Source organism: Thalassophryne amazonica, chromosome 23 (genome assembly GCF_902500255.1).
Source record: "Thalassophryne amazonica chromosome 23, fThaAma1.1, whole genome shotgun sequence".
Lineage (NCBI taxonomy): Eukaryota > Metazoa > Chordata > Actinopteri > Batrachoidiformes > Batrachoididae > Thalassophryne > Thalassophryne amazonica.
In genome coordinates, this window is record NC_047125.1 from 29,794,753 (window position 1) to 29,809,128 (window position 14,376).

General features: G+C 39.6%; 1 protein-coding gene across 1 annotated transcript in view; it reads left to right on the plus strand.

Moving 5' to 3' along the window:
- col4a5 (collagen, type IV, alpha 5 (Alport syndrome)) overlaps nt 1-14,376 on the plus strand; it is a 61,389-nt gene that overhangs the window by 10,603 nt on the left and 36,410 nt on the right. The window contains exons 3-10 of the mRNA XM_034165085.1: nt 9,458-9,511; nt 11,429-11,518; nt 11,718-11,762; nt 12,350-12,394; nt 12,486-12,548; nt 12,683-12,736; nt 13,244-13,270; nt 14,220-14,300. Of these exons, the coding sequence (XP_034020976.1) occupies nt 9,458-9,511; nt 11,429-11,518; nt 11,718-11,762; nt 12,350-12,394; nt 12,486-12,548; nt 12,683-12,736; nt 13,244-13,270; nt 14,220-14,300 (459 nt within the window). The remainder of the gene's footprint in view (nt 1-9,457; nt 9,512-11,428; nt 11,519-11,717; nt 11,763-12,349; nt 12,395-12,485; nt 12,549-12,682; nt 12,737-13,243; nt 13,271-14,219; nt 14,301-14,376) is intronic.

Genomic DNA, 14,376 nt, shown 5'->3' on the forward strand with positions numbered 1-14,376 from the left:
GTGAATAAAAGAGTGACTGAAGTTAATCCGTCTTTCTGAAAATAACAAATACGGAATGCTCCAAAGCACACGTGCCGTAGAAGCCCATGTTAAAAAGTCCAACTTTAGAGCAAAAGTAAACAGCCTGGTTTAAAAGTAGTTTTGGTCTGTCCGTGTCTGTCTTACTGAGTATTTTAATTGCAAATATCTGTAAGTAATCTAGCTTGTTGTGTGGGTAATTATCATCACTCATCATCTAAGATATCTGTGCTGCAGTATTTGCATCGACTGAAATGTTTGTGTTATTTAATGAGTGGTGCTAATAGCGTTAGCACTTTTAGCAGCTATCTTAGTCCATGGTTACAGGTGAAATAAGGTGGTCATAATTTTTAGCCCGACACCCAAGACACTAAAAATCACCACCAAGTCCCCAGGTAACACAGTAATATACAAATTCTATGAAACAATAAGTCAAGTATGAATGTCAAATCTCTGCCACTTCTGTCTTTCATAAATGTCCTCAGCTCCAACTGTAAAGGCGTCTATAGTCTCGCTCCTTTCTCCTGTCTGCCTCCTCTCAGTCTATCAGGTATTCAATTCAGCTGGCAGACCTGCACTCCTGCTCTAATTTCTCGTTGCCCGTGGCTACGCCGTCTCGTGCCAAGCAGTGATGTATGTGGAGCATTTCAGAGAGGTAGAAAGGCAGGTTTGGACCTGTGCGAGGCAGAGCTGGGCTGTCACAGCCCCCACGGCAAAGGAATTTAACCCCCTTGTTCAGAAGATCTATGTCAGTACTTTTCTGGAGCAATCACTTATTATGAGTATTTTTAGAGAAACTCTTGAAATACTTTTTTACACGTTCTGGGAGCTTGCGCTCGCACTTTCCAAATGTGAAATATACTCTGGGGTAGTTTCTTCAGACTTGTGTTTAAATCTACTGGTGCGTTTTCTTCTTCAAATTTGGTCTGGCAATACCCTCATGCAATATGTTCCTTTTCTGTGAAGATGAGTTTTACAGTGCATCCAGAAAGTATTCACAGCACTGCATTTTTTTAAATTATTATTATGTTACAGCCTATTTCAAAATGAAGTAAATTCATTTTCCCCTCGAAATTCTACTCACAACACCCCATAATGACATGAAAAAAGGTTTTTTTTTTGTTTTTTTTTTTTAGATTTTTGCAAATTTATTAAAAAATAAAAAACTATGAAATCACATGTGCATAAGGATTCACACCCTTTGCTCAATACTTTGTTGATGCACCTTTGGCAGCAATTACAGCCTCCAGTCTTCTTGAATATGATGCCACAAGCTTGGTGCACCTATCATTGGGCGGTTTGCTCATTCCTCTTTGCAGCACCTCTCACGCTCCATCAGGTTGGATGTGGAGCGTTGGTGCTCAGACATTTTCAGATCTCTCCAGAGATGTTTAGTCAGATTCAGGTCTAGGCTCTGGCTGGGCCACTCAAGGACATTCACAGAGTTGTCCTGAAGCCACTCCTTTGATATCTTGGCTGTGTGTTTAGGGCCACTGTGCTGCTGAAAGATGAACCGTCGCCCCAGTCTGAGGTCAAGAGCGCTCTGGAGCAGGTTTTGATCCAGGATGTCTCTGTACATTGCTGCATTCATCTTTCCCTCAATCCTGACTAGTCTCCCAGTTCCTGCTGCTGAAAAACATCCCCACAGCATGATGCTGCCACCACCATGCTTCACTGTGGGGATGGTGCCTGCTTTCCTCCAAACATGATGCCTGGCATTCACACCAAAGAGTTCAATCTTTGACTCGTCAGACCAGAGAATTTTGTTTCTCATGGTCTGAGAGTCCTTCAGGTGCCTTTGGTCAAACTCCAGCTGGCTGCCATGTGCCTTTTACTAAGGAGTGGCTTCCATCTGGCCACGCTACCATACAGGCCGGATTGGTGGATTGTTGCAGACATAGTTGTCCTTCCGGAAGTTTCTCCTCTCTCCACAGAGGAATGCTGGAGCTCTGATAGAGTGACCATCGGGTTCTTGGTCACCTCCCTGACTAAGGCCCTTCTCCCCTGATCTCTCAGTTTAGACAGGTAGCCAGCTCTCGAAAGAGTCCTGATGGATCCAAACTTCTTCTGTTTACAGATGATGGGGCCACTGTGCTCAATGGAACCTTCAAAGCAGCAGAAATGTTTCTGTACCCTTCTCCAGATTTGTGCCTTGAGACAATCCTGTCTCTGAGGTCTACAGACAATTCCTTTGACTTCATGCTTGGTTTGTGCTCTGACATGCACTGTCAACCTGTCAGCTTATATGTAGATAGCTGTGTGTCTTTCCAAATAATGTCCAGCCAACTGAATTTACCCCAGGTGGACCTCCAATGAAGCTGTAGAAACATCTCAAGGATGATCAGTGGAAACAAGATGCACCTGAGCTCGATGTCAAAGACTGTGAATACTTATGTACATGTGATTTATATATATAAATTTGCAAAAATGACTGTCATTATGGGGTACTGTGTGTAGAATTTTGAGGGAAAAAAATGAATAAGGCTGTAACACATCAAAATGTGGAAAAAGTGAAGCTCTGTGAATGCTTTCTGAATGCACAGTACATCCCCTTTGAGTGCCAGAGGACAAAATGATGTATCTACAAAGGCTGTTGGCTTATGTGACAACTGCATGAAGAACTAGTTGGTAGTAGGTCCTTCAAACAAGGTGAAAGAAGGCAAAAAAAAAGTCTGCTGGGTGTGCTAAAATTACTGGGATCTTCTTGACAAAGGTGTCACTCCTATGGAACAGACTTACATTTTCATTTCATTTTCAAAGAAGACCTTTTCAGATTTTCCCAACTTTATGGCTCCTCAGGCAAACTTCCTGAATGTGGGAATTAGCCTCAAGCTAAAGTCAAATGACAGTAACCTGGTGACATCGGATATTTTCCATTATCACCTTCTGTGTTCATTCCAGATGAGTAAACACTCTCCAGTGGCGTTGGAACCTCTTCTGCAGATAAATGAGTGCTGCTTTTCACCCTGTTCCCACGCAGACACACAACATTACCGACACAGATGTATTTGTTGTGTTTACATCTGCCTCTCAGGGCCTGTTTAGATAAAATCCCATCTGGACAGTTTGGGAAATGTTGCCATTCTCAAACACTCTGTTAATTTATGCATTCACGAGTTAGCAATATTAAAAAGAAATCGAAAAGTTTCACAAGTGATTTTATACTGTGGTAACGATAGATAGCCAATGATAGCCAAACGATTGCGTGTTTTGTAGATGCATGCAGCAAGGGATGGAGTGAGGCTGTGGGCCTGTTGATGGATTGTTCATCCATTCTGAACTTACCCATTTAGGGTTTGTAAAACGCTGGAGTTTATCTGGTGGAGTACACCCTGGACAGGTCCTCGGTCCACTTATTGGCTTCAGTCTCATATTCCAAGCTCCAGGAAATTCAATCTGACTCTGTGACAGACCGTCCACGTACCTTGGAGTGTTTAATTATTCCATTCTATCACAAAGTCCACGCAGAAACCCTTCACTCCGGCACTGGAACCTTTGGTCCTTTAATGAAATAGAGCCAGAAACACAAAAGGAAACTGGTATTTCTTTATGCCCTTTGCAAATAATGATTTAAACTGTCTACCTCAGACAGAAAATACTTCCAAACCATCATCCTACTCAAATAAATGCTTGTGTACATATAATGGAGGTGAGAGCCTAAAAGCTTTGCCTGCAAGAATATCTAGATTCAACAACATTTCTAACAAATTCGTCACCGTAGACAACTGTACTAATGCCACAGTGGACAAACCTTCAACCTTTTTTGTTTTGTTGTTGTTCCGACTGGCTAATATGTTCTCTGTATTTCCTTGAACTACAGGTCAGGTCAGGTCTGGGAGCATATGGTGGTGTAGCACATTTCTGCATCCACCACAATATAGAACCACCATGGATCTTGAATGGCAACCACCCAGGTCGATAACTGCCAGTACTGGCAATTATACTCTCCTCACATTTATACTGCCCCTGTGGTTGATAGAAATGTTGCAGTGTTGCATGTGTGAGATTAATTGTGTCAACGCTCCCAAAGGTTGCTTCAAACAAATGCAGCTAATGACAAGCTTGACAATTCAACATCAATAATCTCCTTCAAACCCACTAAAAGTACTGCAGGCTGGGAATATCAATGGAATTCCAGGACTGGTGCTGCGCGTTCAAGGCGTATGCGAACTCAGGATCCGACATGCTGTCCATCAGTTGGGGATCTTCTGTCTCCAAAAAGGCATCAAGTAAAAAAACACATGGTCAGAGTTTTGTCAAAGTGAAAATATTTGGATTGGTCTGGTGTCAGCACCTTGAAGTATTCAAAGTCCAGCCACGATGAAAGGGATGAGTGGTTTAACGTAGCAGATCAGAGCCTGGAGCGGCGCTCTCCAGAACAGGATACACACACATAATGATAACATTTGTCATGTGTGTGTGTTCCACCCGACTTTGTCAGCAGCATGCCGATAAGTGTGGAGCTGGTCTGAACAAGTTTCAGATTGCGTTTACTGCCTGCTGGAAATCAGAAGTTATTAGTTGTGGTGCTGTGATTAAATCGAGGGGCTTTCACGAGCTGGTCTGGATGTGTGTTGGCGCAAGTTCACTGAACAGTTCCTGTTCAGAAGTCGATATTCAACGAGTTTCTACTCGTCACTGGAGGGACGCGCACTGTGAATTTTATCTCCATGACATCGCTAAATGTGTTTCTTGTGTCAAACAATCACACAAAAATATCTCACATTACAACTGTGAAGTTAAATAATTTAATAAAACCGCTAACGGTGTTGCAGTCTAATGTTAAATATTTGCATAAAATGTAATTTATTAATAAATGAGTTCAACAAGCTTGTTTTTGAGCTAGCGATGTGCTAAGCTTGCTGTCTTGGTCAGTCATTGTCATAACTGGATTATGCTAGCTTGCTGGTTAACAATGTCAAATGAAAAGTAAAAAAAATACTGTTCAGAATTACATGAAAGGAACACATTTGGAGTTGAATATGCAGTACTGCAGGATGATTAAAAAGCTTATATTTTAAATCACTAATTAGGTTGCAGCTTAGCATTATCCCTGATGGGCACCTATTAGCAGCTCATATCATTTGCTCGCTAGCTGTATGCTACGTACTTAACATATTTGTTAGTGAGAAAACATTTGAATTATGTTAGCTACTCTGCTACAAGGCATTCAAGATACCTTTCTTTTAAGCGTCAGCATGAATTTGAAAGGTATTTACAAAATGTGAACTTTAATATAAAATACACATATAGTTAGCACAGTAACCACCAGTGGCCTCGGTGACTACCAGACCTAGATTTTGGAAACAGACTGACAAACAAGCACATTTCAAGAGACATTTAACTTCCAAACCACACATATGTTGAGAAAGAAGCAAGAAGTGTTTGCTTTGGTGACATTCATACAAAATCCTTTCTGTAGGATTGTTGAGTTTGTGACCGTGTTATTTTTTTCAGTTTGCTACTGCTAATAAACAATCAAATTGTGACGATTTACATCTCTGATTTGGTACATTTATTGACAAAAACAGTCTGTATGTCTCACTGACAACCACACCTGTTCCTAATCCATCAACAATCCAAATTCACAAACCATACAGCAGGTCTATTAGAAATGTCCCAAATAAATTTCAACATTTTGCAAAAATTGCATTTTAGAAAGTGCCTCAACTTCTCCAAATCCTAGAAATTTTTAAGGTTCTGGAGTGAATTTGTTGTTTGTAGGGAATTATGTTGCTGTAAACTTGGAAATTTGTTGTAATTTTTTGTTTTGTTATGTGTCTGATCTTTTGTGTGTGCAGGTGCAGGTTTTTGTTCATGAGTGTAATTTTGTGTCTGCATTGTCTGTTACTATAGCGCCTGAATGTATAGGTGTGCATTTGTTATTTGGGGTATAGTAATCATCAGTCTTTGATGAGCGGGGGAATTCCAGTCTCGCCGGTCTAATCCCTGGGTGCATGCCTTCCGCTCACTCTCCCCACCCCCCTTACCTCATCCATCCTCACCTGGTTCACCTCACTGTGTGCACACCTGTTTGTTTTTGTGATCACAAACATAATTATTGTGGGGTTTTTTGTTTTTTTTTTAAACAAGCATCTACTCAGATCCCTTTCCTTTCCACTTTATCTGCAGCGGTTTTAATCTCAGATTACCTGGGGGCCGGTAATCTTGCAGGTCCTGATGAATGTTCAATGAAATTTAAAGTACACTATTTCTTTTTTGGGTGTGTGTAATGTTCCCTGACATTGTAATACTAAGGAAAAGAAACATTCTCATGTAATGACAGGGTGAGATTAAATTGTCCAACTGTCTGTGTTTCAGATTAACATTCCTTTTAGGTTTTGGAAAAGTGTCAGGTGTTGTTGGGACACATTCGGAATTGCGGGGAGAACTAACATATTTTAGCTGTCAGCAAGCAGCAAAGCTTTAGTTTAAAAGTTAATTATACCCACGGCAGGTGAACACTGTTGCAATTACAGCACTGTGTGTGTTTTCCCCATTTATAAAGGACCAAAAGTATCTGGACAATGTCTTACATGTTATTCCTTCATTGTTCCATTAACAAGTCAACAAATAAAAATTCTAGAGTTGATGTCAAGCATAGCATACTTCGTAGAGTTCAGTTTAATCAGTCATTTAGCAATATAAAGTGTATGATATAATACAGCAAAATGTTTTTGCAGCAGGTTATCCTCAAAAAGTGAGTGAGTGTGCATGAAGATGACTAGTGAGGGAAGCCACCAAGGCATCTGTGACAACTCTGAAGGGGCTGCAAGCTTCAATGCCTGTGATTTGTGCACATAACTCGTGCACAAATCAGGTCATTAATTAGGTGATTAGGTCAGTAAGGGTGTAGTCATGGCTGTGAGTCAACGCTCCGCTGAGTGCTGCACTAGATCTCACGGTCATTACCAGCCGGGTCAAGACTTGTCAGCTCAGGCTGACGGTATGAACCAGTTTACCTCCCGCGGGACTGATTGCTGGGTTGATATGAAGGAAGAAAGTGGGACAGGAGGTGAAGAGAGATCATAACAGAAAGAGAAGAAGGAAGAAAGACAATTGAGTGGACGGAGAGAGATGAAGTGACAGATCGACATCAGAGTCTTTCAGAGAGAGTGGAGCAAATATCTGGAACTCACTGACCTCTCTAAGTGGATTACATGCCCCGTCTGTGCCGCGAAGGGAAGTAAGAGGCTGGACAGAGAGAACTTTAACAATGCATTGGTCAGATTTTTAATCCAGGTTGATTTTAGATCAATTTTTTTTTACACTAAACAACCACAAATCTGCAGCAAATTAGCATTCGTTAATAAGACCCCAGCTGCTGGCGTTGGAAAATGTAGAGTGTGAGTGTCAGGTGCATGTTAAAGGCCTGTATTGGCAAGTCTTCATTGTGCTTTCAAGCAAAAAAAACAAAGGTAAAAAATATACAAATAAAGGAAGGATGGAGGGAGGGAGAGCTGCAGGTCTGGGCGTGGGAGAGCAGACTGCATTGAGCTGAAGCAGACCAAAGACTAATCAGGAGATCCAGGGCTTGTAAAAACACTTCCACACACACATTCCTGTTGGTGTGTCCTTGTGAGGACTCACTGATGAAATGCGTGGCCTCATCCTGAACACCACAACGACAAAACAAGCCCAAACTTCAACCCAATTCACCCTCAGATGGCCTTTGGAGACGTGAGAAGGCGCTAAACTGACCTCACTTTGCAAAAAAAAAAGTCATCACAAATATTTATGAATAAGTTCACACATGCATGTGCACAGTTGATATCCCACGTGCACGTGCATTGAGGCACGTGATGATTATTCCTGTCCACGAATGACAGTTTGCACAGGTTTTGTACGTATTTACTGAGAACATGCAACAGTCTGTCAACGTTTTAATCCAAAGCACCTGACGCTGGTAAGAGAGTGTTACTGTCTGCCATAAAAAGACTTTAATGGGAACAAAACCACAAACCGTAGAACACCTGGAACTTCTTAACCATGGAACCACACAGGGAGATCGGACGAGGTTAAATATTGTGTCTGAAAATGTAGATTTTTGTTTGTGATTAAACTTCTGCTGTGTGACTGTAGAAACTTTAAGCAGACGTAATGGAAAACATCATCTGCATATGTGTGCACGTGAGAGAATCCATTCCACCAAATCTGAACAGGAAGTGAAATAATTATTCACTGATTCATCCCATAGAAACAAAAATCACCAACAGCCATCATAATAGCTGATTGTTTGTTGTCACTCAATTTTTTTTTTCTGTTTTATGTCAGTTCAACAATTTTGCACACTGAAGCCTAAATGCTTTAAACTTTTTAAAATGCTTACTTAGATGACAAAATGCAGTTTTGAAGCATTTTCTCATTACTTTGCAACTGTAAAAAACTCGCATATACATAAGATAAACAGCAAAATTTATTAAATGAGTTTGAAATGGATTTGAAATTGCTTAAGCACAGTGTAGAGATTTAATGTATCATCTTAAACCATTTAAAACCAGGTAATATCCAAACCAGGTGGATGTAAAACAGTTTAAAGCAGAAACAACCGCTTTCTTTTAAAGGGCCACAAATTAGTCTGGATGGAGGGCCGTGGGCCAAAAATAAATGATTTTATGTGAATTATAATTTGCAGAAAACAAACACTGTAAGTCTAAAATAGAATTTCAAACTGATTAAAACACTACTCTTTAATCTGTTTAACAGTAATTTATTAATTTGTTGGGAATTAGTCATTTGCCATGACGGGCCAAAATAAAGGGAGTGTGGTCTAAATATGGCCCACTGGCCCCAAATTGGGCAGCCCTGTTATAAAGCATTTTACGTTTGGTTTGGAATTATTTCAAATTAGTTTTCAGTCACATCTGGTTTGAATGTGTCTAAAACATCTGTACAGAGGTTTAAAAGAAGCTTAAATTTGTCTGTTCGAGTTAGTTTGTTTTAATGGAAAAGGAGCAAAATCTCACATCTGAGAAGCTGAAAAGTGTCACAATTTACCTTTTTTTTTTTAAAGTAAAAGTTGTTCTTCTGTTAACTAACAGGATGTTTCAGCTGTGGTGTGACTTTGGGAATCATTGGATTGTTTTGTAGAATCTCTCTGTCCGTACGCCTTCTGCCCTGTTTTCCACATTTTTCTTCTTCACTTCCACGAGTTAACTGTTCATCGCTCGGGAGAAACATTAAATATTTTGCAGAGATAATGCTGTTTAAACTCAGACTATCCTGGTTTGTTTCTCTCTGTTTCACTGACCTTGGACCTGTCAGCTCACCATCAAAGGAGCAGCAGCAATGATGAAATGTGCACTGGTGCAGTTGCATGGTAACACAGCACCCTCTGGAGGTGCAAGGGGCTTGACATGAAAATGGTTGACGACTGCAAGAGCATCACAACACTAATCACTTCAGTGTTTTTAATTCACACTCTTTTTTTTGCCTTTAGATTTATAACTGTGGCGGATCCAAATGTGACTGCAGTGGAGTAAAAGGAACCAAAGTAAGCAAACAATACACAATCTTACCGTCATAAAATATCATTATGTTATCACAGCTAAGGTTTTACCAATCATAGATGCAATAACAACATTTTATGATATGTAATGTCATTTATAGCCCTGAACGCAGAGTTTATATTCACATTTTCTCACATAGAGTGCATCGTATGCTTCTCTTTTTAAACATTTTCTCAACTGTTTGCAAAACAGTACAAAAATATGAATGAAATTGTGGAAATAGTGCAAAAACAGAACATAAAAATATGTAAAAACACATTTTAAAAAATTAACAGATAACCAGACAGAAGAAAGAAAACATGGAATGAAAAGTTTAGGAATTTTTATTTTAGAATTAAAAAACTAGCAGTGGCCTTAATGCATGACCGTGTCTTAAAATAAACACCACTTACTTAAATTTGTATACGAGGTCATAAAAAGTGTTTGTGCTTGTCGTGCTGATTTGACATGTTTGTCTTTTTTTTTTTTTTTTTTTTACATTTCTGTCACTGTTACTAATTTATGTTTCCTCTGTGTGAATCATCTGAGTAATTCCATATCAAACCAACAGCTTTTAGAACATTTTCCCAACTGTCCTGGATTTGCTACATACTTCACAAAAATGTCATTGTACCAACAACTAGTGTGCAAAATGTTTGGCTTGTCTTCTTTGATTTCTGATAATATGAAGGTTTGATAAAATGTGTGGTTCCATACCTCATTACTTTTGAACTGTTCATTCTACAGACTTGACATTTTCAGGGATTGTTTGGCAGTGTCAGATGTGTTAAATTTCTAAATTTGTCGGTGTACAACTCCATATTTGCCAAATTATGATGTGCTGAATATTGTATATAAAATTGGTTTCCTGCCGTGGATGCCATTATGTCATCATACATTGTTTTTAATTTTTTTTTATTTAATTTAATTGACAACGTCTTTGTGTTGAAACCTTGGCATTATAAAGTACCTTTATTTATGTAGTTATACAAAGTTATAACTAATTTTATTGCTGGTATTTATTTTGGGAGGAGGACTTTGTGCAAAGTTCAAAGTTCATGCTGCATTCAGTGGAAACTGGGAACTCAGATTTCCCCCGTAAAATTTGGAAAAATACTTTTCACGAAACTCTGTTACAGTATTTGTCTCCCCACTGACTCGTTGTTGGCAAACCAAGTAAAAAGGTTGTAACTGTAACTAACCTTAGCTAACTTTAGTATCGATGACTGACACAGCAGATTTGTGTCAGTGTTATCTTAACTGTTCAGGACATATCCAGAAGGTTTCATTTGAAATATGGCCAGATTTCCTCCCACGTTCTTTTTGTTGACATTTTAAGTCACTTACTTTTGGACAATTTCATTCACAGTGAAAGATCTTCGGCTACGCGAAGCTAACGGCAGCGAACTAGCAGCCCTTTGATTCTGAAACTGCATGCTGGGAAATGTAGTTTCTCCAGTTGTCGCGCTAATTTGTCGTCCCCCCCCCCCCCCCCCCCCCCCAAAAAAAGAAGTGAATTTTGCAAAATAACGCATACCAGCGATATATATAAAACATTAATACTAATCAATCAAATTTTTAGTGGTGACAAAGTAAATTCTTCTCATGCTTGAAAAATAAATATCCAAAGTGCATATATTAGTTTTTGGGAACAGCATGTTTTCATGAATAAGTGCACAAATATGAACCTTGAACCAGTCTGTATTTATTACATTATCAAACATGGTCTTCACAGCTTTGGGTGTTTATTGTCTTCTGTGGTTGACAACCTGTCTACCACGTTGGAGAAGGTTTTCCCACTTTATGGTCGTTACCATCAGATGTTAACATTGAAAGCTCTCCATCAATTTACGATAAAGTTGATAAACCGGACACCATGACCTTTGCCCTAAAGGTTCCTGTACCTGTGTTATTCTGTTCAGGGTGAAAGGGGTTTTCCAGGTCTCACTGGACAGCCAGGACTTCCAGGGTTCCCTGGACCTGAAGGGTCAATCGGGCCCAGAGGAGAGAAGGTAGGTTCAGTTGTTTTTTCTGAAGTTTGCCAGTTATTAATATGTGCTATTTCATGGATATAAACATGTTTCTTTACAAAAGCAGCCATAAGCAATGTCTGGTTTTTAATGTTTAGTGTGATGGACAAAATTTAGTGTGTGATTGACCGAAACAGGTTTCATGATTCTGTGTCCCTTTGGGTGTTTTGTCCCTCTGCAGGGCAGTGATGGACCTTCTGGACCAAGTGGCCCAAAAGGAATTAGAGTAAGTACACAGTGTCTTATGTTTCTTTCATATTACAATAAAAATGGACTTTTTGCAGTACTTTCATGCCAGGTTCAGGGTAATCCCAGACTTTAGTAGCCCAGAACCTTGGTCTTTTTCCTTCTTCTATTAAGGGGTGACTGATCTAGTAGTTGTGTTCCTTGCAGTTTATAAACGGGGGTAAAGTGGATTGTATTTAATGTTTTCACCATTTCTGTAAGTGTTTCCTGTTTCACAATAATGCTCTAAACCCGTCTCAGCTGAGCTGTAGACTATGGCTTTGTACACTTCAGGGAGTTCTGAGCAGTAGCACAGTCCTGGTTTGGTCCAGGTCCCATTTGGGAACACTGCAGATTCACAAAATTCACAGAACATCTCTGCTTTTGTCCGTCAAGTTTAAGGTGTACACTCAGAGATGTTTGCACTGAGTTAAAGATTACGCTGCAGAGAGGTGTAGTACCCGACTCTGCCCACCAGATGGTGTCGTCTCCTTTACTCACAGAGTCAATCTGAAGACGCAAATAACCAGATTCTGATTGTAGCTATGACTGATATATATATATTTTTTATAATTTCCCATGTGACAGGGTCCACCTGGATTACCAGGATTTCCCGGAACACCAGGAATTCCAGTGAGTTTTGAAGCACTTTCCAATTTGTGAATAGTGTTGAGTATTTATGCTTAAACCATTTGGAATTTCATACAAATTTCTTCTTTCACAGGGGCTTCCAGGGCATGATGGTCCGCCAGGCCAGAGAGGAGTGCCAGGCTGCAATGGCACAAAGGTACCCAGAACATCCTCAACATAGAAAAACTGAATTAATTCTACTTTATTCAGCGATAATGTCAAATAGTTTCTGCAGTGACTTAAACCGACTGTCTTCTGTTAAATGTAATCAACATGGTGTCTGTTCTGCAGGGTGAAAGGGGTTTCCCGGGAAATTCAGGCATTCCTGGATTACAAGGAAGACCGGTAAGTGTGAACAATTGAAGACTACACTATGTCTACTCTCACACCTGGCCCAATTTGGCACCGTAACAGGCCAAGTTACACCTCAGCGCACCTTGGCTAATTTCCCCAAGCAGCTCTCACCTGGCCAAGTTCAACACCAAGTTCTCATGAACAGGCACACCACTCGGCACAAGTCGGGAACAGTTGTTTTTGTTACCCAGAACTCAATCAAGCTTCCATCTACCTCAACCCAGCTTGCACTGAACTCAGTACAGCCAGGAGTCCAGCTGAATGCCAGAAAACCTTTAACATGTTCATAACTAGTAAGTTCACTCAACCATTCCCAACTTGTGCCGACCAGCACACCAAGCCCCACTCACCAAGTAATTGAGATGCTGTGCAGTTACTTTTCAGGAAAACTATGCGCCAAACTGGGTTGGTTGCAAGAGCTGCTTAAAGATGTTTAAATCACAGTTCAAGATCTTCTTTAAACCTTTTTTTTTTTTTTTTTTTTTTTTTACATTGCAGGGTCCACCTGGTCTGCCAGGACAAAAGGTATGTGCCCAAGTAAAGTTAACAAGGCAGCTGCATTCCTTTGGTTCTCTTGACTGATCAGCAATAAATTTAGCTAACTAATTCATAAAATTGAAATTCTTCCTTCAAAGGGAATAACATTTGTATCTTTCAGTACAAATTTTATCCTTGTTTTCTAGAACTGCACACTTGGTGACATTCTGATATCTTGTGGTTCCATATGTTTGTTTTCAAACCAGCACCATGCTAGCTAGCGGAGTTAGCTGAGTAGCCTATGTTGTGGTGGTAGCGCAGGCTATTGTAATTGCTCATGTGTGTCTGTGTACAAAATAATTAGGTAGATGATCAACTTTTGGAGCAGAGCAGTTAAAGATCTAAGTCATCAAAAATATAATAAAAAAAACAAACATTTTCCAGCATATCTCTGTAACCAACAGGGTTAGAAAGAGGACATAAAGCTTTGATCAACCAGTAAATTATTTGTATTCAAATGCATATGTGACCTCATGAGAACATGTTCAAAAGTCTTAATGGAGCCCAGTAATAATAATAATAATAATAATGATAATCTAAAGAAATTGCTTCAGTTGGTAACACTCAGCTGAATTAAGTTTGTCTAAGACAACAAATTGTCATAAATATAACTTTAGCTAATTTGAGTCAATGTAATTCATTTGAGTCTGAAAAATTGGAGCAGTTTTTTTTATATATTTTTTATTTTTTAAGTTGGTCCAGCACATTTTGATGTTGGAAGAAGATGAAACCTTCACTTCTAGAAAATTTTGTAAATCTAATTAGTTGTTTGTGTCGTAGAATCTGAGACGTTTTCCATAACTTCTTCCGCCTTCAGAAGTTGGCATTGGTAAAAATGGGATCAAGCTGACTTCTCAGCAAGTTTCAGCTCTTTCTACAAACTAGACATCACTTAGTGTCTTTGTATCTTTAATATTTTCTTGTGCTTCTTCTACAGGGAGATCCTGGGGATGTGATCTCCACCGGGCGGTATGGGCCAGACGGAACAATTGGGCAACCCGGATTGAGAGGAATTCCTGTAAGTCTTCCTGAAAGTGGACAAATGACAAAACATTCCTTCCACTTTCAAGTAAATGTTTGATCTATGATAAAGT